The sequence below is a fragment of the Moschus berezovskii genome, chromosome 2, assembly GCF_049115385.1.
Source record: "Moschus berezovskii isolate FMDL1 chromosome 2, NW_MosBer_1.0, whole genome shotgun sequence".
NCBI lineage: Eukaryota > Metazoa > Chordata > Mammalia > Artiodactyla > Moschidae > Moschus > Moschus berezovskii.
Window position 1 is genome coordinate 3,085,192 of NC_142461.1, and position 18,765 is coordinate 3,103,956.

An 18,765-nucleotide genomic window follows, 5' to 3' on the forward strand; every position below is an offset into this window, starting at 1 on the left:
AAGGCAGTCACTTTACTAATCTGTCCCTTTAGTTCCTGTAGGGCAAGAATTTGCTTTTCCTAAAAATTTTAGATTTGCTTTAGTAACTGAAAGAACAGGGTTATACTACTTGGGTTTGGGCAGGATGCCTTTTTAAGGAGTGCTTTTTAAGGCAATGGCAAGCTACTCCAGTACTCTCGCCTAAAAAATCCCATGGACAGAGGAGCCTGGTAGGCTGCAGTCCATGGGGTCGCTAAGGGTCGGACACGACTGAGCGACTTCACTTTCACTTTTCACTTTCACGCATTGGAGAAGGAAACGGCAACCCACTCCAGTGTTCTTGCCTGGAGAATCCCAGGGATGGCGGAGCCTGGTGGACTGCCGTCTATGGGGTCACAGAGAGTCAGACAAGACTGAAGCGACTTAGCAGCAGCTGTCTGCAATGCACACAATGCTTTGTGTGTGTGTTGGGGTGGGGGCATCTGCTAAGAAGCATCCACTTTGGCGCAGCTGTGTGTGTGGGTCTATGTGTGTATGTGTGTGTCTGTGTGTATTGAGGTGGGGGTGTCTCCTAAGAAGTGTCCACCTTAGCACAGCTGTGTGTGTGTGTATCTGTGTGTGCGGGTCTATCTGTGTGTGTGTGTATCTGTGTATGCGGGTCTCTGTGTGTGTGTGTTTATCTGTGCATGTGTGTGTGTGTATCTGTGTATGCGGGTCTCTCTCTGTGTGTGTGTATCTGTGTGTGTGTGTGTGTATCTGTGTGTGCGGGTCTGTGTGTGTGTGGGTCTGTGTGTGTGTGTGTGTATCTGTGTGTGCGGGTCTGTGTGTGTGTATCTGTGTGTGCGGGTCTCTGTGTGTGTATCTGTGTGTGTGGGTCTCTGTGTGTGTGTGTATCTGTGTGTGCGGGTCTCTGTGTGTGTATCTGTGTGTGCGGGTCTCTGTGTGTGCAGGTCTCTGCGTGTGTGTATATCTGTGTGTGAGGGTGTGTGTGTGTGTGTATCTGTGTGTGCGGGTCTGTGTGTGTGTGGGTCTGTGTGTGTGTGTGTGTATCTGTGTGTGCGGGTCTCTGTGTGTGTATCTGTGTGTGTGGGTCTCTGTGTGTGTGTGTATCTGTGTGTGCGGGTCTCTGTGTGTGTATCTGTGTGTGCGGGTCTCTGTGTGTGCAGGTCTCTGCGTGTGTGTGTATCTGTGTGTGCGGGTGTGTGTGTGTGTGTGTATCTGGGTGTGCGGTATCTGTGTGTGTGTGTGTATCTGTGTGCGCGGGTCTCTGTGTGTGTATCTGTGTGTGCGGGTCTCTGTGTGTGCAGGTCTCTGCGTGTGTGTATATCTGTGTGTGAGGGTGTGTGTGTGTGTGTGTATCTGGGTGTGCGGTATCTGTGTGTGTGTGTGTATCTGTGTGCGCGGGTCTCTGTGTGTGTGTGTGTGTGTATCTGTGTGTGTGGGTCTCTGTGTGTGCATCTGTGTGTGTGCTGTGATGACAGCATCCCCTATAGAAGCGTCCAGCTGGGTGCAGCGGGCCCTGCAGTCAGCCCAGGCAGAATGGGGCAGCAGTTTCCTTGCTCATCCAAGTCTGAAGGGGCTTCACGGCAGAAGACAGTTCCTTACAAGTTCCGTGGTGTCTATCTGCCCCTATCACAAGTATCTTTTATAGTTTCACCATAGAAGATGGTCTGCCCTTAGCAGGACATGGCAGAAACTATGTTTTCCTCGTTAAAGGCAGCAGTTCAATGGACAACACACTGGCATCAACAGGGGCCCGACTCTGCCCTCCCCTCGGTCACGGTCAGGCCCGGGGCTCACGGGCGCTGGGACAGTCTCGGTTTCGACTGTAAAAGGCGGTCCTCCCACCTGCTTCACAGAGCGGCCGTGGAGGCGCATTGACAGCGAGGCCCTTCCGCCAGCGCTCCTGACGCTCGATGGATCTCCACTGTGGCCATTCATTTTCCTCTGTCATCGCTGAAAAAGATCTCATGATGAATGAGAAGAGGGGAGTCAAGTTCTCAGTCTGAGACCAAACCAAAAAATTTCCATCTTGCCCTTTATAGTCTAACAGAAGCATACTACTTGGAGGTTGACACCAAAGCGGACGGGAGATCGCTAACTTTCAAGTCACCGAGCTCTGGGGAATTTCATGCCTGTGGCCACAGTGGGTGACCTCCTCGACTGCTCCAGAATGCTCAGGCCCAGGGGACGCATCCCTGGAGTCTGCTCCTGAGCACAGACCCTTCTGCTCCCTACGAGCACGCCCGCAACAAAGCATGGGACCTTGTGCTTTTCTCCTTTAATTGGTTTCAAGTTCTAAGGGCCTGGACTGCATGATCAGGACGCAATCCAGGCCATCCTGCACTGGATCAAATGAGGGTCTGTTAGTCTGCATGTAACAGAACTCATCAGAATTCCAAGCAACTTTCAGCCATCCCTATGGGGGGATCAGAGGAGCGCCCCCAGGAAGCCCTGTTTCCTCTTTCTAAGCAAATCACACCATTTCGTCCTAGCTTAGCAGGGCTGCCACCCTGACATCAATCACCAAGAGGTGGCAGGGTCCACGTCTCGGCAACAGGCTGGGGTCGTGAAGGGACACCTCCACCCCCGTCTGGAGGGGCGCCCCGGGTGGGGAACGGAGGCCCAACCCGGCACCCAGAGCCCGCGGTCTGCTTTCTCCCTCAGTCTTGCTTTCGTCACTACAGCTGCAGGCCATTCAACGAGCAAAAAACACTTGCATGAAAAGCCTCACCACAACTTTCCAAGGAATGGAGTTCATTAAAATCCTGCTGGAGGCCCTTGGCAGGAATGCTTTTTCCCCTTGTAAAACGGAACTGCAGCACCAGTCGCCTGTAGGAGAGCTCAGGATAAGCTCAGAAACATCAGGCTGTGGAGGGGTCCCTGCAAGAGCACTGACGCTTCATTCTTTCTCCAAGGCCGGCTCCAGATACAGCACCCAACTGGGGAGAAAATGCTTCCTACAGACCCCGTGACACATGCAAGAGTGGAAGCAGTGCCCCCACCTCCGATAGAAACCCACAGGAACTTGCCCAGGCACGAGTGGAGGCTGCCTCTCTGCCTCCTCCTTGCCTGTGGGGCTACAGAGCCCTGGCTCCAGGGTGGGGAGCGCCCTCCCCTTGGCTCTCGGGGGCTTCCCGACACACGGTGGGGAGGCCCAGCCACAAGGCCCCACTGAGCATCTCCAACAAGGTCCCTGAGCACGGGGTCTGGGGGGTGCTGGGGTGGGGCAGGGTGTCCTACTTCCCAGAACACCAACTGGACTCAAGGATTTGGTGAAGAAAGCATTATTTTTATGTTAAAATGTCTTGCATGTGGGCAAGTTATGAACTAGAATGCAATTTTTTTTTTAAAGACAAAACAAAATTCTTTGCTAGAGGCGGCCACCTTTGGCTCTGCCCTCAAAACTCCAGAGGTATGTAAATATTTGCTCTCCTCAGGAATACTCTGTCAGGGAAACTTTGGGAAAAGAACCTAAGGGATGGTAAGAGGCAGGGGGAGTGGTGGCCCCAGCCAGGGAGAAGAGAGCACGAAGCTCCCTGAAGAGCCGGGACCGCCGCTACTCAGAAGCGAAGACAAACGAGCGTGCCTGCTGGGGTGCGTGAGAGACAGGGAGCGAAGCTGGCGCGGCCAAGCCATCCTCCTTCCAGAAAACCTCGCCTCAATTCCTCATTAAGTGTCGGCGCTGCGGAGCCAGGCCTTTCATCTTGCACCCAGAACGGCGTCTGGCACCCAGGATGTCAGACGCTTACAGGAAGAACTCAGTTCTGCAACTCGGGACAGGCGTCCTCAGAGCTGATCAGCTGGTCAAGTCCAGAGGGGCAAGAAGCTCTATCCAAAACCGTCCCTCTTTCGGATCCGGTTTTAGGGTCCCTGCGTTCTTTTCTTCCCCATGACAGAGAAGCTGAGGAATATAGGCGGCACACCTCTTCCCGAGCTGCACATTGTCAGCTTCGCAGGGAGTGTTTGGGAAATGCTGAACCCACTCCCTCTGCACCTACTAGGTCTAAGACGCTTCAGAAAGATGTGTTTAAATGCCGTCTTTGAGGTAAAGGAGGAAAGCATGCTGGTGCGAGACCGTTTTAAACAGTGACAATCAAGGGGAACCCAGGCAGGGAGAAAGCACAGGAGGCCTGGGCAGTCTCGAGCACAGATGGAGCAGATCACGCCTGGCCTTAAGGGTCCCAAGGGCGGCTCAGCTTCATCTCCTGGGGACAGAACTGAGTTTGATGCTCTCACGACATGCAGCTATCACTGAGGAAACCCATTTCCAGATTTCATGGGTTCAACTATTAAAGACTGAAACTCACAATGGGTGGCAGAGGTCAGACAGATAATCAGTGATGTTAATGACCGTTAAATAATACGAGTAGCCTCAACTTTAACCACAGAGGTGTGACAGCTCGGCTCCAGGGTCCTGGCCAACACAAGCTGGAGGTCTCCACCCACTGGCTCACGGAGCCCGTGCTGAGGTGCGCCCTGTGCATGCCAGCCTTCTAATCTGCCGAGTGGGACCTCCCTGCAGACCTTGCGTATCTACAAGTGGCCCGTTTCTGTGACGTGCTCCAAGTGTAGGTACTGCTGAGGCTGCCCTTCTATTTCTGGAGGGCAATTCTGGCTGCTAAGAAGAAATATGCTGAAATGAAAACCGATCGAGTTCTCAGCTCCCTGGTCAGAGCATCAGGCCCTCGTACCCCTAACAGACCGAGACGGCCTGGGTGCTTTAACCCCTCTCTGGAGTAAATCAAGTCTGGGGATACCCAAGAGCTGGACCGTCGGGTGACGATAAGCAAAGGAGGAGTAATTAAAAAATGAAGTGAGCGACATTTGCAAGCAAAGACGTTTCTGCTTGGTTAAACAGATTTAGGTCTATTTTTGGTTTGCTCTTAAAAAGGCAAAGGACGGCTGGCCTGCTGGGTGCCAATTTGCAGAAACAAACTCCTTCCTCAGCTGAGGGCTCAAAATACACCCCAGTGGAGAAGTTTCAGCTCTTGCTGCCAGGGTGCAGAGTAAAGCCATAGAAGGTCAAAGTTGAGGAAGCCAAGGGAGCATCTTAACGTCATGTGATTCTTGGCCCACATGGACCTGCGGGTATTTCTGAAACAGCTTAACCATGGCTTTTGGCTGGCTTCACCTGAGCACAATGGGATTAATATGTAATAAAATGATGCTTTGGTCATCTGCAAAGGAAGGTCATTTCCCACCAATCAGAGCACGCATCATAATCCCAGGCAGCAAAAGCTGAGATGGTGGAAAGAAAAAAGCACACCAACCTGGCATGATAAAGCGGGCTGCTTTGGCCCAAAGCTTCCAGGCACCCTCCACATGTCTCTTTAATGCTCCTCGGGAATCGGGCCACCGGTGGACAGGATGGATTCCCCGCACTTCCCTGGCTCCGACATCTAAGCGAGGCCATTCCCTTTATGAGCAATGCTGGCAAATCCCAACATTCAGTCTTAAAAGCTAGAGGCTTTTCTTGAGAATAGCACCACCTCCCCGTCATTACTGGGGGCAGGTGAGCCAGGGAGGAATGGCTGTGATGAATGCCGGGCCGGGTCGATAGCGGCTCTGAGAATGTCTGCCTGATCCCAGATTACAGGGAACAAAGGCCTGGACGCACGGCTTCTAGATGGGCTCAAGACAGGGCGAGTCTCCTCAAATTACCGCTTTGAAGAGGAACTAAAACTGCAAGTGAACTTCAGGACCACAGCGCTACACCCAGCACAGACTGACAAATAAGAGTGAAGAGATTCTGCTCATCCAGTTAGAAAGAAAAAACAAAACCAAAAAACAGAACACAGACAGACCTGTCATGCCCAGGGAAAATGGAAGAAAAATAGCAGTGATGAAAGATAAACATTCAGAGGAGGAACTTCCAGGACCCACAGAACCTGCCCAAATGCTCTGAATCCATCGCAGTGCACAGCAGGGCCTCGGACGGGTTTCTGAAGCATGTTAATAGAGTTTCAACGAGGCATGCCTCATCAGACCCTAATTCAGGGCAAAGACAGGCTCCACTTCCACTTCGACACTCATCACACTTCAAATTAAAACAGGCACGGGGGACCTCGGTGGGGGTCCAGTGGTCGAGCCTTCACCTTCCACTGCGGGAGGAGTGGGGGTTCGGCCCGTGGTCGGGGAGCGAGGATCCCACGTGCCTTGAAGCCAAAAGACCAAAGCACAAAACAGAAGCAATGTTGTAACAAACAGGTAACTTAAAAAATGGTGCACATTAAAAAAAATTTTTTTTTTAAATAAAAGGCTGGCCCCACACAGCTGGGCGAGGGCATGGAGGTGCCTCCCCAGAGCCCAGTGAAGCAGTGGACCAGAGTGAGCTGTGCATCCCAAGTGGCCAGCCAGCAGGGAACAGCTTTCAGGTCTCTGGCTGTTTTTCATTATGTGAAGTTTAAATGATTTTCCATAATACAGTCTATGTTAAATGTTGTAGATTACTAATTACTTAACATTTCCCCTACAAACAGGTAAGAGAGACAGACGAGGAGGAGGCACCATACTTAATCTGTGGCTGTGAGTGTCAGTGTGACGAGGTGAAGGCACCCAGCACCACCCTGCTTCTCCCTCCGGTTAAGCCATCCAATAAAGGAGAAGTGGCCCATGCACCTTAGAGGGGCACTGTGAGAATCGGTGCGCGTGCGTCCGTCATGCCTGGCTCTCTTGAGGCCCCCAGACTGTAGTCCTGCAGGCCCCTCTGGCCACGGAACTCTCCAGGCAAGAGCACTGGGCTGTGCTGTCACTCTCCTCTTCCAGGGTATCTTCCTGACGAAGGCATCAAAACCGCACGTGCAGGGTCTCCTGCGTTGTAGGCAGGCTCCTTACCTGCTGAGCCACCATGGAGGCCCACGGACAACGTGTACGCAGACATAAAGAGGCCAACGAGAGAACTCACGACTCGACTTAAAAGCTTAGTTATGAACCAGGTGTTACGATACACAGTTACGAGTTTACAAACAGTTGGAATACACTCAAGTCACTTGCTCAGATGAAGAAGGCTTACGATCTGTAAGGTTTGGCTGAGGGAGCATTCCCAGCGGTTTGAATTTTAAAACTGCCCCTTTTCTCCCCTTTTCTTTTTGGAAAATTAGATGAGATAACACAACTAGTATCCAGCTCAGTCCTGGGGACGCGGCACGTGCTCACCAAATGTCAGCTGCTGACCCCCCCACCTCCATCCCCTCTCCAGTCACTTTTCTACAGATAACCACCTTGCAGGTGGAGAACAGTGGCCCCTGACAGCGACCTTTGGGGTGCCGCTTCCTCCCCGTGGCCCATCAGGGACCTCACAGTGGGGGGCCTCACCTGGGACCTCGGTGCCGTCCTGCAAACTAACCCCCAGGTGTGCTGTTATCCGGCCAAGGTGAAGGATGGCATGGGACTCACTCTTGCATTCACCATCAACGCTGCAATCTCCCTGCTGAGCCCAAGGAGAACTGGCCTATGCAGCTCAGGAACCCCCTGACCAGGTTCCCACCAAAGCGGCTACACACACCTCTCTGTAATAGGGACGAGGGTGTCACTGAGCCGTGACGCAGCTGGAGGAAAACCTTCAGTTGCCGTAAGAAAAAACCAGCCTGCGAAACGCTGAGACGACGACTGAGAAAAAACTCGGCTCGCCGTTTCTGACTCTGTGTTTGCTCTGTTTCTAAAACACGGCAAGGGCTAAACTGGCTGAATCGACATGCAGCCGGGCACGCCGTGACGCTCAGCAGAGGAGCAGCAGTGTGGCCTCCGAGCTGACCAGCTGAGGGGCCTGATCCTACCTGTGGCTTCTGCCCACCCTTGGCGACAGCTGGTCAGTTAGAGCTCTCCAAGGAAAACAAGCCACGCGGCACAGCCCAGCCTGCCTCTTGTGCTGCGACGCGACGGGACTGCTGAGAGGTAACCGAGGCCACGCCACAGAAAGCGCTCGGTACAATGCACTGCCCACGAGGGACAGGAGTCATTTCAGATGAGTGTGAGGGAACAGAAGGCTGTGGTGATGATGGGGCGGTGGCGACGATGCCACGTCAAGCCCAAGCCCTCCTGATGACTTCTAAGGACACCTCCCACCCATCCAACTTTATGTTCCATTTCCCAACAAAGACCGTTTCTCTGACTCAGATTTCACACGCCCATCCGATGTCTGAGCCAATGTTTAAAAATTAGGATCTTTCACATGGAACTTCCAATGTACGGCACTCCCAGAGAAATCCAAAAACAAGCCCCAGAGAATCAGAGCTCGCAGGGCAAGAAGCAACAGCAGCAAAGGGTGCGTGGGCCAGACCTCGTGTGTACACCAAGGCCACTCAGGCCCTGGAGTGTTGGGCGCCGGGTGTGGGCCCCCGATTCCGAGCACATGGTGGGTTTGTGTGCATGGCAATTCAGTCTTCTGTTCCCGCACACTCATCTGAGATGACTCGCTGCCCGGCCAGGACCTGCCGCCGTTTCTAGACACCTTTTCCCCGTTTCTATCGCAGGCACCTGGAGCAGGCTCTCTTCCTGGAGAACCCTTCTCCTTCCTTCCTTCCAGAATTATCACACAGAAAAGGCAGCAAGCTCACAGTTCCATCCGCCAGCTCACCTCTGTCCACACAGCTGCCTCGCCCTTGGAGTCTGTGTCTCTGTAAACTGACAGCTGCACAATGGGCCTTGCGGACTGCTGGCAAGGGTTTTATCTGTGAGTGACCCGAGTCTCCTGCAGTAACAAAACTGTTCCGAATGCAGACAATGGAACTAAATATATCACTACAGCACATGAACAAGCTTTCAAGCTACTATCTTTAAAAGACATCTAACTGATGAGCAACAGCTGGCAACTGATCATCCCTCTGAGAAGCTGGGGGGACACGGTGACAAGGACAGAGGGTGATCGGGGCGGGCTCAGGTTGCCACCCAGGGCCAGAACCCACCAGCCAGCTGATCTAGTAACTCAGCTGGCTCTTGATCTTATTTGACTTCTCTGCATGATTTCTCACAGTTTTATAGGTTCTTTTAACACTCTGAACATTTTCAAATGACACTACGGTGCCAGCGGCTCTCAGGTACCACTCTGAGCCCAGTCCTTCCGTGTATGTACATATACATGGATAAACAAATGCTATTTAAAAGATACATGTATTTAATTACCTTGAAATCTCATTACAAAATAATCATTTTGTGATATCTCAGTTAAGTGCATACATATAATATTTTAAAAATAGCTTTACTAATCAGACGAAATCTAAATAGGATTGCATTCCACTCCAATCAACACTGTCACAAAATCCCAAGAGTCTCCACAGAGGACCGCAGTGAAGTCAGTCTGGACGATCCAGTGCTGAACAGCATCGTCTCCTGGGCTGAAGGGTAAGGGAGTTCTCACTACAGAAAGCGTCCGCCTAAAAACGTTCCCTTCTGTATCATTTGTTCTCATACAAATAAATATTTTAAAAACAGATGTGATGAGCACTTTAAAAGCCCGGTTTTGTGCTCTGTGCCATTTCAAGCTAGAAGTGAAGCCACTGAAGCACTCGAGAGGCTCGATTTTTGTCCTGCTTTGGCTGGAGAAACGTAAACAGTGGCAAAGAGTCTAGCACAGCCTGGAGCCAGGTCCTCCTGGGTGTGTGTGGCCTCTGCTTCCCCGAGCCTAACTGTAAGTAAGCTTCTAGAAAGTGGAAACAAGGCAGCTGGAGGAAGGGGGCACGTAGTACTGACTTCAGAGCTCCTATCTTTGGCTTTCTGTAGATAGCCGGCACAGAAAGAATGACTCCGGAGGAGCCTCATAAGCCAGCGGCGGCGTCTAGCTGGAGGGGAGGTGTCTTGTGTGATTTGAACTCCACGTGGAACAAGGTATATAAACGCAACCTATATGGCCCCAGCCCCAAATGAAACCGTACAAACAAGGCACGTACCAGGTCGATCAGGTCACTGAGGTTTTTCTCGATTTGCTGTGGAGGCAGGCGCCTCATCAAGTCCAAGGCACAGTCCAGCTGCTGATCACTCTGCCAAAAGACAAACAGGAGTGTCTGAGTCATTCTGCTGATAGAAACACCAAAACCCCCTTTTTCAAAGGCGCTCCTACAGCTGCAGCTTGCCCAGGTATCCTGAGAGCAGACAGGCATACAGCAGGCCCGCTGCCACCGCTCCTGGGGGGAGACTGGCCGGGCCCTCCAGGACAGCAGCCTCTGTCTCAAGTGGAGGATTCAAAAGATAATCGGGTTTGCGGAAGGGGGCTGAGGAGATCGGAAAGCTGCCCTGCTCAACACATGTCTCAAAGTCTCATGCACTTTCCTTCTCCACTTCGATAGGCCGGCAGATGTAGGACTCCCAGCTGGTTCTGCAGTGAGAAGGCTCAAGGAGCAGGTCAGGCTTTGTTCTCTGCTGTAACTTGGCCATGACTGTTAGGACATGTCACCAGTTGAGGTTGCCTGATGAGCTCCAAGCCAAGGACAAACAAAAAAGGAAATGAACAAGACACGCGCCAACGTGTAAGGGCTGCAGTCATTCATCCGAGGCTGGGCCTACCTTCCCAGGGGCCAAGCCCTTGTAAAACAGAGCAAGACCGGAAATAGCTCCAGTCAAGAGCTCCCTCCTGCTGGCCAGGTGGACAAGGGCATAAACTGGGGTCGGTGCTCTGCAGGGCCAGGAGCATAAAGACTGCTCTTGCTCTCACACTCATCTCTTCATTTAATATTCACACTGCTCAGTTTCCCTGATGGCCCACTGGTAAAGAATCCACCTGCCAATGCAGGAGACTCAGGTTCGACCCCTGGTCTGGGAAGATCCCGCATGCCTCAGAGCAACTAAGCCCGTGAGCCACAACTACTGAGCCTGTGCTCTGGAGCCCAGGAGCTGTAACCACGAAGTCCTTGTGCTCAGAGCCTGCGCTCCGCAATGAGAGGCCACCTCAATGAGAAACCCACGTACCACAACTAGAGAGTAGCCCTGCTCCCTGCAACTAGAGAAAAGCCCGCACGGCAGTGAAGACCCAGCAGTCAAAAGAAATAAAGCACAACACTGCTGCTGTAGATACACGCTGAGAGCCACCACATCAGGGAGGGGAGAAGGAACTGAATCGGGGTGAGACTGGGAGAGTGCAAGTGTTAATTCAGTCCGCGGTGGGCTCTAATGCAGAAGGGAGCCAGGGCTCCGGAGGAGCAGCCAGAAGTCAGGTGAGACGGGCGGGCCTGGGAAAACGCTGAAGACCACCGCATGCGAGGCTAGGAAGTGCACGGAAGGCAGGTGGGGCCCCCAACACAACCAACCAGAGGCACTGTCTGGTTTGCAACCTTAAATCTGCTCCGTGCAGACCCATATGAGGAGTTCTGAAAGCCCGAAGTCAACAAGCTCCAGAATCTTTATAAACTGTACGAGGTAATCCTGGAAATGCTACATTTGACAGTAATAAGACATAAACTCCAGATCCGATCACCTGCGCGTCCATGTACACCAACCACAAACAGGCTGTGGGGCACAGACCCGCTGTGCATACACCCAGACACACAATGCACACAGTGATTGCAGGCAACTTCCCTCCCAGGCAAGCGATACGAAAGCAGGCTGTTCGTAAAAAACAAAAGAAACCAAAAAACCTGTCCCCTGGCTCAAGATGGTTATCAATGACAATTTATTCCGAACACAACAAACAGGCTCTACTCTGCAAAGAGACATACGTACACTCCAGAAACCCTACAGCGTTTGTCTGCTTAGTGAAACTTTCCAGCAACCAGGTATCTCCCATGTGTGCCGGGCCTTCTCTCCCAGCCAGGCCCACGGGACACAAGTCTGGCCCGCCGGCGTGGAAGACAGTTTAGTACTTCTGGGTCAAGAACACACACATGAACTAACTTGATGCTGCTGACCTCTATTTAGTGCTCTGTTCTGCCGTTCATTACCTTAGGACCGTGGGCAAATTTCTTAACCTCTAGGGACATCTATTCATCCTGTGGAGGGGAAGAAAGGAAACTACATTTAAAATGGAGCCAGGCAGCCAGAAGGGGGAGCTCTCAAGCACCAACACGCAACACCAATTACACACTCCAACAGGAAGAGAGGACCCTGCATTCCAGGAGGAGGAAAGATTTCTCCTTGTCCAATGGGAAGCCCAACCCAGGGGAAGACATCACCACCCCGAACCCCCGAACTCTCCCCTGCCTCCAACAGCCACTCCTTCTCAACACTCCTTCTCAACTTCCTCCTTTTTCTCCATAAAGTACGGCTCCTCCCCTTTGTTTGCTACACTTTGCAATTTTTTTTCCTGAACTGTAGTTCCTTGCAATTCCCAAATAAGTCCATTTTTTCTGGTAAAATAACCAGCTGTTTTAGTTTTAAAGGTTGATGATCCATAAAATGAGCATACTATCTACTTCACAGAGTTGTCAAGATGATTTAGAGAACACTTGTGAAATGCATAATACACACTAGTATATGTTTGATTGGGAGTGTTTTTGTGTATGCGCACAAATACATATTTCAATTTTTAAAAATATTTTAAAATATAAATATTTTATAACATTTGCACCACTCAAGTCAACCCAGAAGTCTCTCCTGTTGCTCTCAACTGAAGCTAGCTGTTCAAAACTCTGTAAATAGCTCTGTATTCCCTTGGCCACACAAGAGAAAACCCTAAATGAATCAAGTCAAACTAGTTAAAAAGTACAAACTAATGGGCCAAAGACCTTAAGAGATGTCTCATCAAAGAAATGGTAAATAGCACCATCCGAAAGGATGCTCAACATCACACGTCACCAGAGAAATACAAAGTAAAATGAGATACTATTACACATCCATTAGAATGGATGAAATCCAGAATTCTGTTAACACCAAAAGCTGAAAAGAACATGGCACCACAGTGACTCCAATTCGCGGCCGGAGGATATGCAAAACAGCGCAGCCACTTCCAAAGACAGCTTGGCAGTTTCTTACAAAACTCAACACACTCTTGCCACACAATCCAGCCATCACGCTGGAAATGAATGTTCTCACGAAAGCCTGCCCTCAACTGTCTATGGCAGCTCTGTTCATAATTGCCGAAACTGGCAGCAGTCAGGACGGCTTCAGGTGAGCGGATGAAGCTGCTGTGGTAACTCAGACAATGGGATGCTGTGGCGCCGTGAAAGGACACGCAGGAGACGAGCTCTGCGCCCACTGAGAGGGAGGAGCTGACGCGAAAGGGTGCACACTGACTGAGTCCAGCTACAGCCTTTGGGAAAAGACAAACTACACAGACAAAAAAAAAAATCAGTGGTTGCCAGGGGTTGGAAGGGAGAGCGGGATGAGAACAGCACAGCACAGAGGAATTTCAGGGCAGGGAGACTATATTCTAATACTGTATATAATGGTGATAATGGCAGGGATGTGTCATTCAGGGCTTCCCTGGTGGCACAAGTGGTAAAGAATCCACCTGCAAGGCAGGAGACGGGAGTTCAACCCCTGGGTGGGGAAGACCTCTGGAGAAGGAACCGGCAACCCACTCCAGCATTCTTGCCTGGAAGATCCCATGGATAGAGGAGCCTGGTGGGCTATAGTCCATGGGAGTTGCAAAGAGTTGGACACAACTCAGTGACTGAACACACAGACACACACAAACACGGGCTGGCCCGCCTGCCTGCTTGGTCGCACTGTGTGCAGGGATCAGGGGGAATGTCGTTTCAAATCTGTCCAAACACACAGGATATACAACCACCAAGAGTGAGCCTGGATGAAAACCATGGACGCTGAGTGACGAGGGTGCAGGGCAGGTGAGTCGGCTCTGACTCTCAAGGGAGACGCCCAGGGTGCAGGGGAAATCTCTGCCGCTTCCGCTCACCTTTGCTGTGCACCTAAAACCGCGCTTTATAGAAAATGAACCGGCGTTTCTCAACAGGGGTGATTCTGCCTCCGCCAGCCCCCCGGGAGACACGACGAACGTACGGAGATAGTTTGGGTGGTCACCGCTGTGCAGGAGGAGACCTAACGGGAGAGGGCCCGGGACGCTTCTGTACGTCCTGCGATGCACAGGACAGACCCGACAACCTGACCCAATAGGTCAGGAAAGCCAAGCTGGAGAAACCTCGGCTTAAAATAATTGTTTTGGGAAATTACAAACTGCCAGACTCTGGTTAAAGCTAAGGATCCGGAAAACTGCACACACACAGAACATTTTACGTACAATTCTAACTTACAGACTACCCATAATCCTAAAATGTCTGGTCTTTGGAAATAGTCTCAACTAGATATTAACAATGGAAAGTTTTTAGATATGAGCCTAGCTACACTGAATCTTTAATTCAGACATAATGGGAAGTTCAGAAGGGATTAACCAGAAGCTGAGTATCTAGAAAAAGGAACAACATAACTCGACCAGAAAAGGTCAACATGAAAAGACACTGCTTTCATGCTTCCAAGGAGCCTGTTCACATGCCCCCAACTCCAATGCACTGACCAGAGCCTCACCCCTCAAGGTGCCAGTAGCATGAAGGCTTTCCTTCTGGGCAGTCCTCTGACTGTGTTGGGTTTGAAAGCATTAAAATATTACTGCAAAATGGTCTAACTTGTATTTTGCATTAATCCCAACAATCTCAATAAGAAATACTCACTACAAATTTCTAAGGCTAAGGATGTCTTCAGTTCAGTTCAGTCACTCAGTCATATCCGACTCTTTGCGACCCCATGAACTGCAGCACGCCAGGCTTCCCTGTCCATCACCAACTCCCGGAGTCCACCCAAACCCATGTCCATTGAGTCAGTGATGCCATCCAACCATCTCATCCTTTGTTGTCCCCTTCTCCTCCTGCTCTCAATCTTTCCCAGCATCAGGGTCTTTTCAAATGAGTCAGCTCTTCACCAAAGCACTGGAGTTTCAGCTTCAACGTCAGTCCTTCCAATGAACACCTAGGACTTATCTCCTTTAGAATGGACTGGTTGGATCTCCTTGCAGTCCAAGGGACTCTCAAGAGTCTTCTCCAACACCACAGTTCAAATGCATCAATTCTTTGGCACTCAGCTTTCTTTATAGGCCAACTCTCACATCCATACATGACCACTGGAAAAACCATAGCCTTGACTAGACGGACCTTTGTTGACAAAGTGATGTCTCTGCTTTTTAATATGCTGTTTAGGTTGATCATAACTTTCCTTCCAAGGAGTAAGGATGTCTAACTATCGTTAAATTAGTAAATGACTAAAAAGCTTCCCATAAAGCCAAGAAACATGGGAAAACTTAATGACAGCTTGCAAAAAATTTTAAATGATAGTTAACTGGAGCCCTTTGCTTGGGAGTCATCCCAAATCCTTAGAGGTCCAAACAGGAAATAACACAGAGGATGAAGAGAACATGGCTGGTCCAGCTACAAGCAACACGAGCGGCCCGGAAACAGAATGGGAGTGGGGCTGGGGAAGCAAGTCCCAGAGGGCTACAGAGGGTGCTGCCACTGTCAAAAGTGCAAAGCCCAGCAGCACTGAACTCTATCATTTACACACACATGCTTTAAACTAATACAGCAAGGCTTTCTTTCTCATTTGCCAAGACAAGGGAATGATAAATACAATATTCAGAAGAGGGAGAAGCCACAAGGGAAAAATAAAACCTGACATTCATCGAGGTCCTGCACGAAATAATGGACTCAAGGATATTCATAACATCAGGATGCTGAAACTTACACATATGTTGGTGTGGTCCTTTACAGCGATCAGGGATCTAAATGTTTCTGAGCTGATGTGTGTACCGTGTAAGACTGGGGCCCAGCCTCCCTCTTCCGCACGGAACTGTCCAACCTCCCCAACTCCATTCAGTGAAGAGACTACCCCCCTGGATACTCATTCCTGACTCCTCTGTCCAAAGTGAACTGACCACATATGCACGAGTTGATTTCTGAGTTCTCTTTTTTATTGTCACTGCTTCACTTCACTCAATGTTTTTAAAAGGCAACAGGGAAGAAAAAAAAAATGAGCAAGCAAGGACAGGCACTTGGATTAAGGAGCTCAGAGTCTAAAGCCTGAGGAGGAGGGAGGAAGGAAGGTGTTCCTGTGGGGAACCTACCCCCACCCCGCGTCTGACTCCAGAGCCAGGACCGGGTACTGAGAGCCTCACCTCTGCCCAGGGCCTGGGAGGACGCGGCTTGGTGCAATCCCTCCACAACGATCACCTGGGTAACCACAGCAGCTTGGCAGGAAGCAGGCAGGGAGCTCTGCGACCCCTTTAGGATCTTCCCCCGGGGCAGGGCCTCTTGGGGCTTTTGCCTCCAGCCCTTAGTGTGGGGTCAGGAGTGCTCTGCTTTGGCCTTAGCCGCGTGGCCTGGGATCTGGGGAGAGGACGCTAAGATTCCCCCTAGTGGGCTGGGCGCCGTCCCCAGGGTAAGAGCAGATGCACCCGATGCACCCGCCCTGCCCGTCAACAGCCCCTGCAGGCCCGCAACTAGGCTTCAGCGCCACCGCCGAGCCTTGAGTGCCCTGAGCCAGGCGCAGGGGATGAAACCTAGTCCCGACCCTCGAGGAATCAGCCACAGGAGAGCACAGGATCACGGGGCAAGCGTGAGGCCCACGACAAGGGAGCTGCAGAGCCAAGGCAGCTCCTGGCGCACTGCATGAGCGCATGTGTACTTCGCCGAGAGTCAATTCTTTCCTAGGCTTTCTGGGCTATTCATTTCGTGCACTGACACCCCGTGACCAGGGGCCCTCCACAAGACGGCTCCTTCAAAATCCTAACTGGTCCCAGACACACTTCCCTTCCATCAAAGGCACTTTCCCGGCTCCCCCTTCCACTGGTGGCATTTTCCAGGCTGAAAGGTAAAAGGGACAAGAATCACCGTTTCGTGTCACTCTCTGGAATTCAATTAGTGGTTTAATAATTTGAGTGTTTCCGAGGTGACAAGCACTAGTTCTGACACTGAACAGTGGACAAAGTCTCTGTCTCCAGGAGCTCACGGAGCAGTCAAAATCCACACAGAAAAAGATGGCAGAGAAGCCCCTGTTAGGGTATCGGCATACAGAGGGGACAGCCGCCCCGCTTTAAGCTGGTGGGGCTCCCGGCGTCAGTTTAGATCTGTGGCTGTGCTTTTTCAGGACATCAACAGCAAGGGAAGGTTTTTACTCTGCTGGTTTCTCACAAGACTTGAAGAAACACATCAACTGCTTAAACTCACCTGATGACAAGTAAAACAACTGCTAATACTGACTAGAAAAAATTTTCAGGACAGTAAGTCAAATAAAACACTACAGCTGAAGACACCTACTACGGGATTTTCAGACCCTGGGCGGTGCTGCCAAGCATTTGCACACAGTGGAACCTGGCCGGCTGCAGGAACTCCAAGGGCAAGACTAATTCGGAAATCATCAGCAACAACAGTGACTCCATCTCCCGGTGGGGGTGCAGAGGACGAGACACGTCCTAGCCAGGGATAAGCTCAAAGCTTAATGCAATAAACACCTCTATCCACAAAGATGAGAAACCTTGGAGTAAACGTGCATATGAGTGGTGCTGGGAACCACCAAAGACTCCTCAGAAAGAGAGGAGAGTGTCCACTACCAGTTACTACTGGCTGAGCAAGGGTGCCCCAGGCCAACACGGAGACCACGGGTGCAGCACGACAGAAAGGCTGGGAAGGGCTGTTGCCCAGCCCCAGGAGGACCAAGGGGTCAGAGCAAGGCCAGCTTCAGCCCAAACCCTCAGAAGGCAGCAGTTTTCTCGGCAGGCTCCAGGGAATGGAGCAGAACCTCAGTGCTCCCAGCAGCTCTGCGCTTGTCGACTTCATAAAGACAGCTTCTGTGCCATTCTGCTTGGCCTTTAAAACCTGCTCCTCCAGGTGGGATTCAGTTCAGTTCAGTTCAGTCGCTCAGTCGTGTCCGACTCTTTGCGACCCCATGGATCAGAGCACGCCAGGCCTAGGAGCCCCCAAAGATTTCTCCACAGAGGACTGAGAGGAATACTGTCATGTTTTAGAGAATGAAGCAGATGACAGTTTCCAAAAACCGCCTGAACAAGCTCTCCCACCCCATGCCCGTCTTACAGTATGATTTGGCCATTCCTCCCACTGAAGGGTGGAGTCCACGTCCCCCCACTCCTCCTTGGAATGGGGAGTTTTCTGACTCCTACGATCAGAGGGGCTGACCTCGGTCATTTCTGAGCCATAGAAAATCGTTCATCCTCCCCCTTGCCTGCTCAACGCTCAGGCCCGCAGCCTAGCGCAGCCACCCTAGGCAGCCACGCTGTGAGGAGGAGCCGCCTGGCACACAATGAAGAGAGTCCACCTGCAGAGAGGCCGCAGGCGAGGGGAGAGCCCCGGGCAGCCCCCAGGTTCCAGCCTCAGCTGCCAGCCTCAACAGCCCAAGATCCTGAGCCAGAACCGCCTGGCCAAGGCTCTCCCCTAAATTTCCGGCCCCCAGAACCAATGGAGATCAGTCACCAGCTTCTGGAGTGGTTCTCTGAGACGGCAACAGTAACTAACACAGGAGGCCCGTGGCGCCTGTGGGCAGGCAATGTGACCTGGGGTGGGGCTGGGGGCAGGAGGGCTACTTTAAGAGGCAGGACAGACAGGTCAAGGGAACCTACTAGAAACAAGGGGCCTGAGATGCCTGAGCTTTCCAGCGGGGCCCCTCTGCCTGGCGTGTGTATGACTGTGTACGCCCTTTTAAAACAGCGTCTGTAATTCCAAGGACACGCAGGAACTTCAAACTGCTCTGCTTTCTGAGCAGAAGCCCCGCCTGGCCTGCTCCAGGGACTGGCTGAGGCCCGATCCGTACTTAACAGCATCTGTCTATACATAAACAACCAGCCAAAGCTTCAAGGCCTTTATAGTTTGTTCTTAAATTCATCAAGTCCTTCCCTCGTTTACA

At 51.5% G+C, this 18,765-nt stretch overlaps 1 protein-coding gene across 4 annotated transcripts in view; it reads right to left on the reverse strand.

The window, feature by feature from the left end:
• The window catches only part of CAPZB (capping actin protein of muscle Z-line subunit beta), a 141,028-nt gene that overhangs the window by 62,716 nt on the left and 59,547 nt on the right, over window positions 1-18,765 (reverse strand). For 3 of the 4 annotated variants that reach the window (XM_055398637.2, XM_088843092.1, XM_088843107.1), the window contains exon 2: window positions 9,867-9,956. In XM_055398637.2, the coding sequence (XP_055254612.1) occupies window positions 9,867-9,956 (90 nt within the window). Of the gene's footprint in view, window positions 1-9,866; window positions 9,957-11,849; window positions 11,904-18,765 lie in introns of those variants that run through there. The other variant, XM_088843104.1, reaches the window with a different exon arrangement.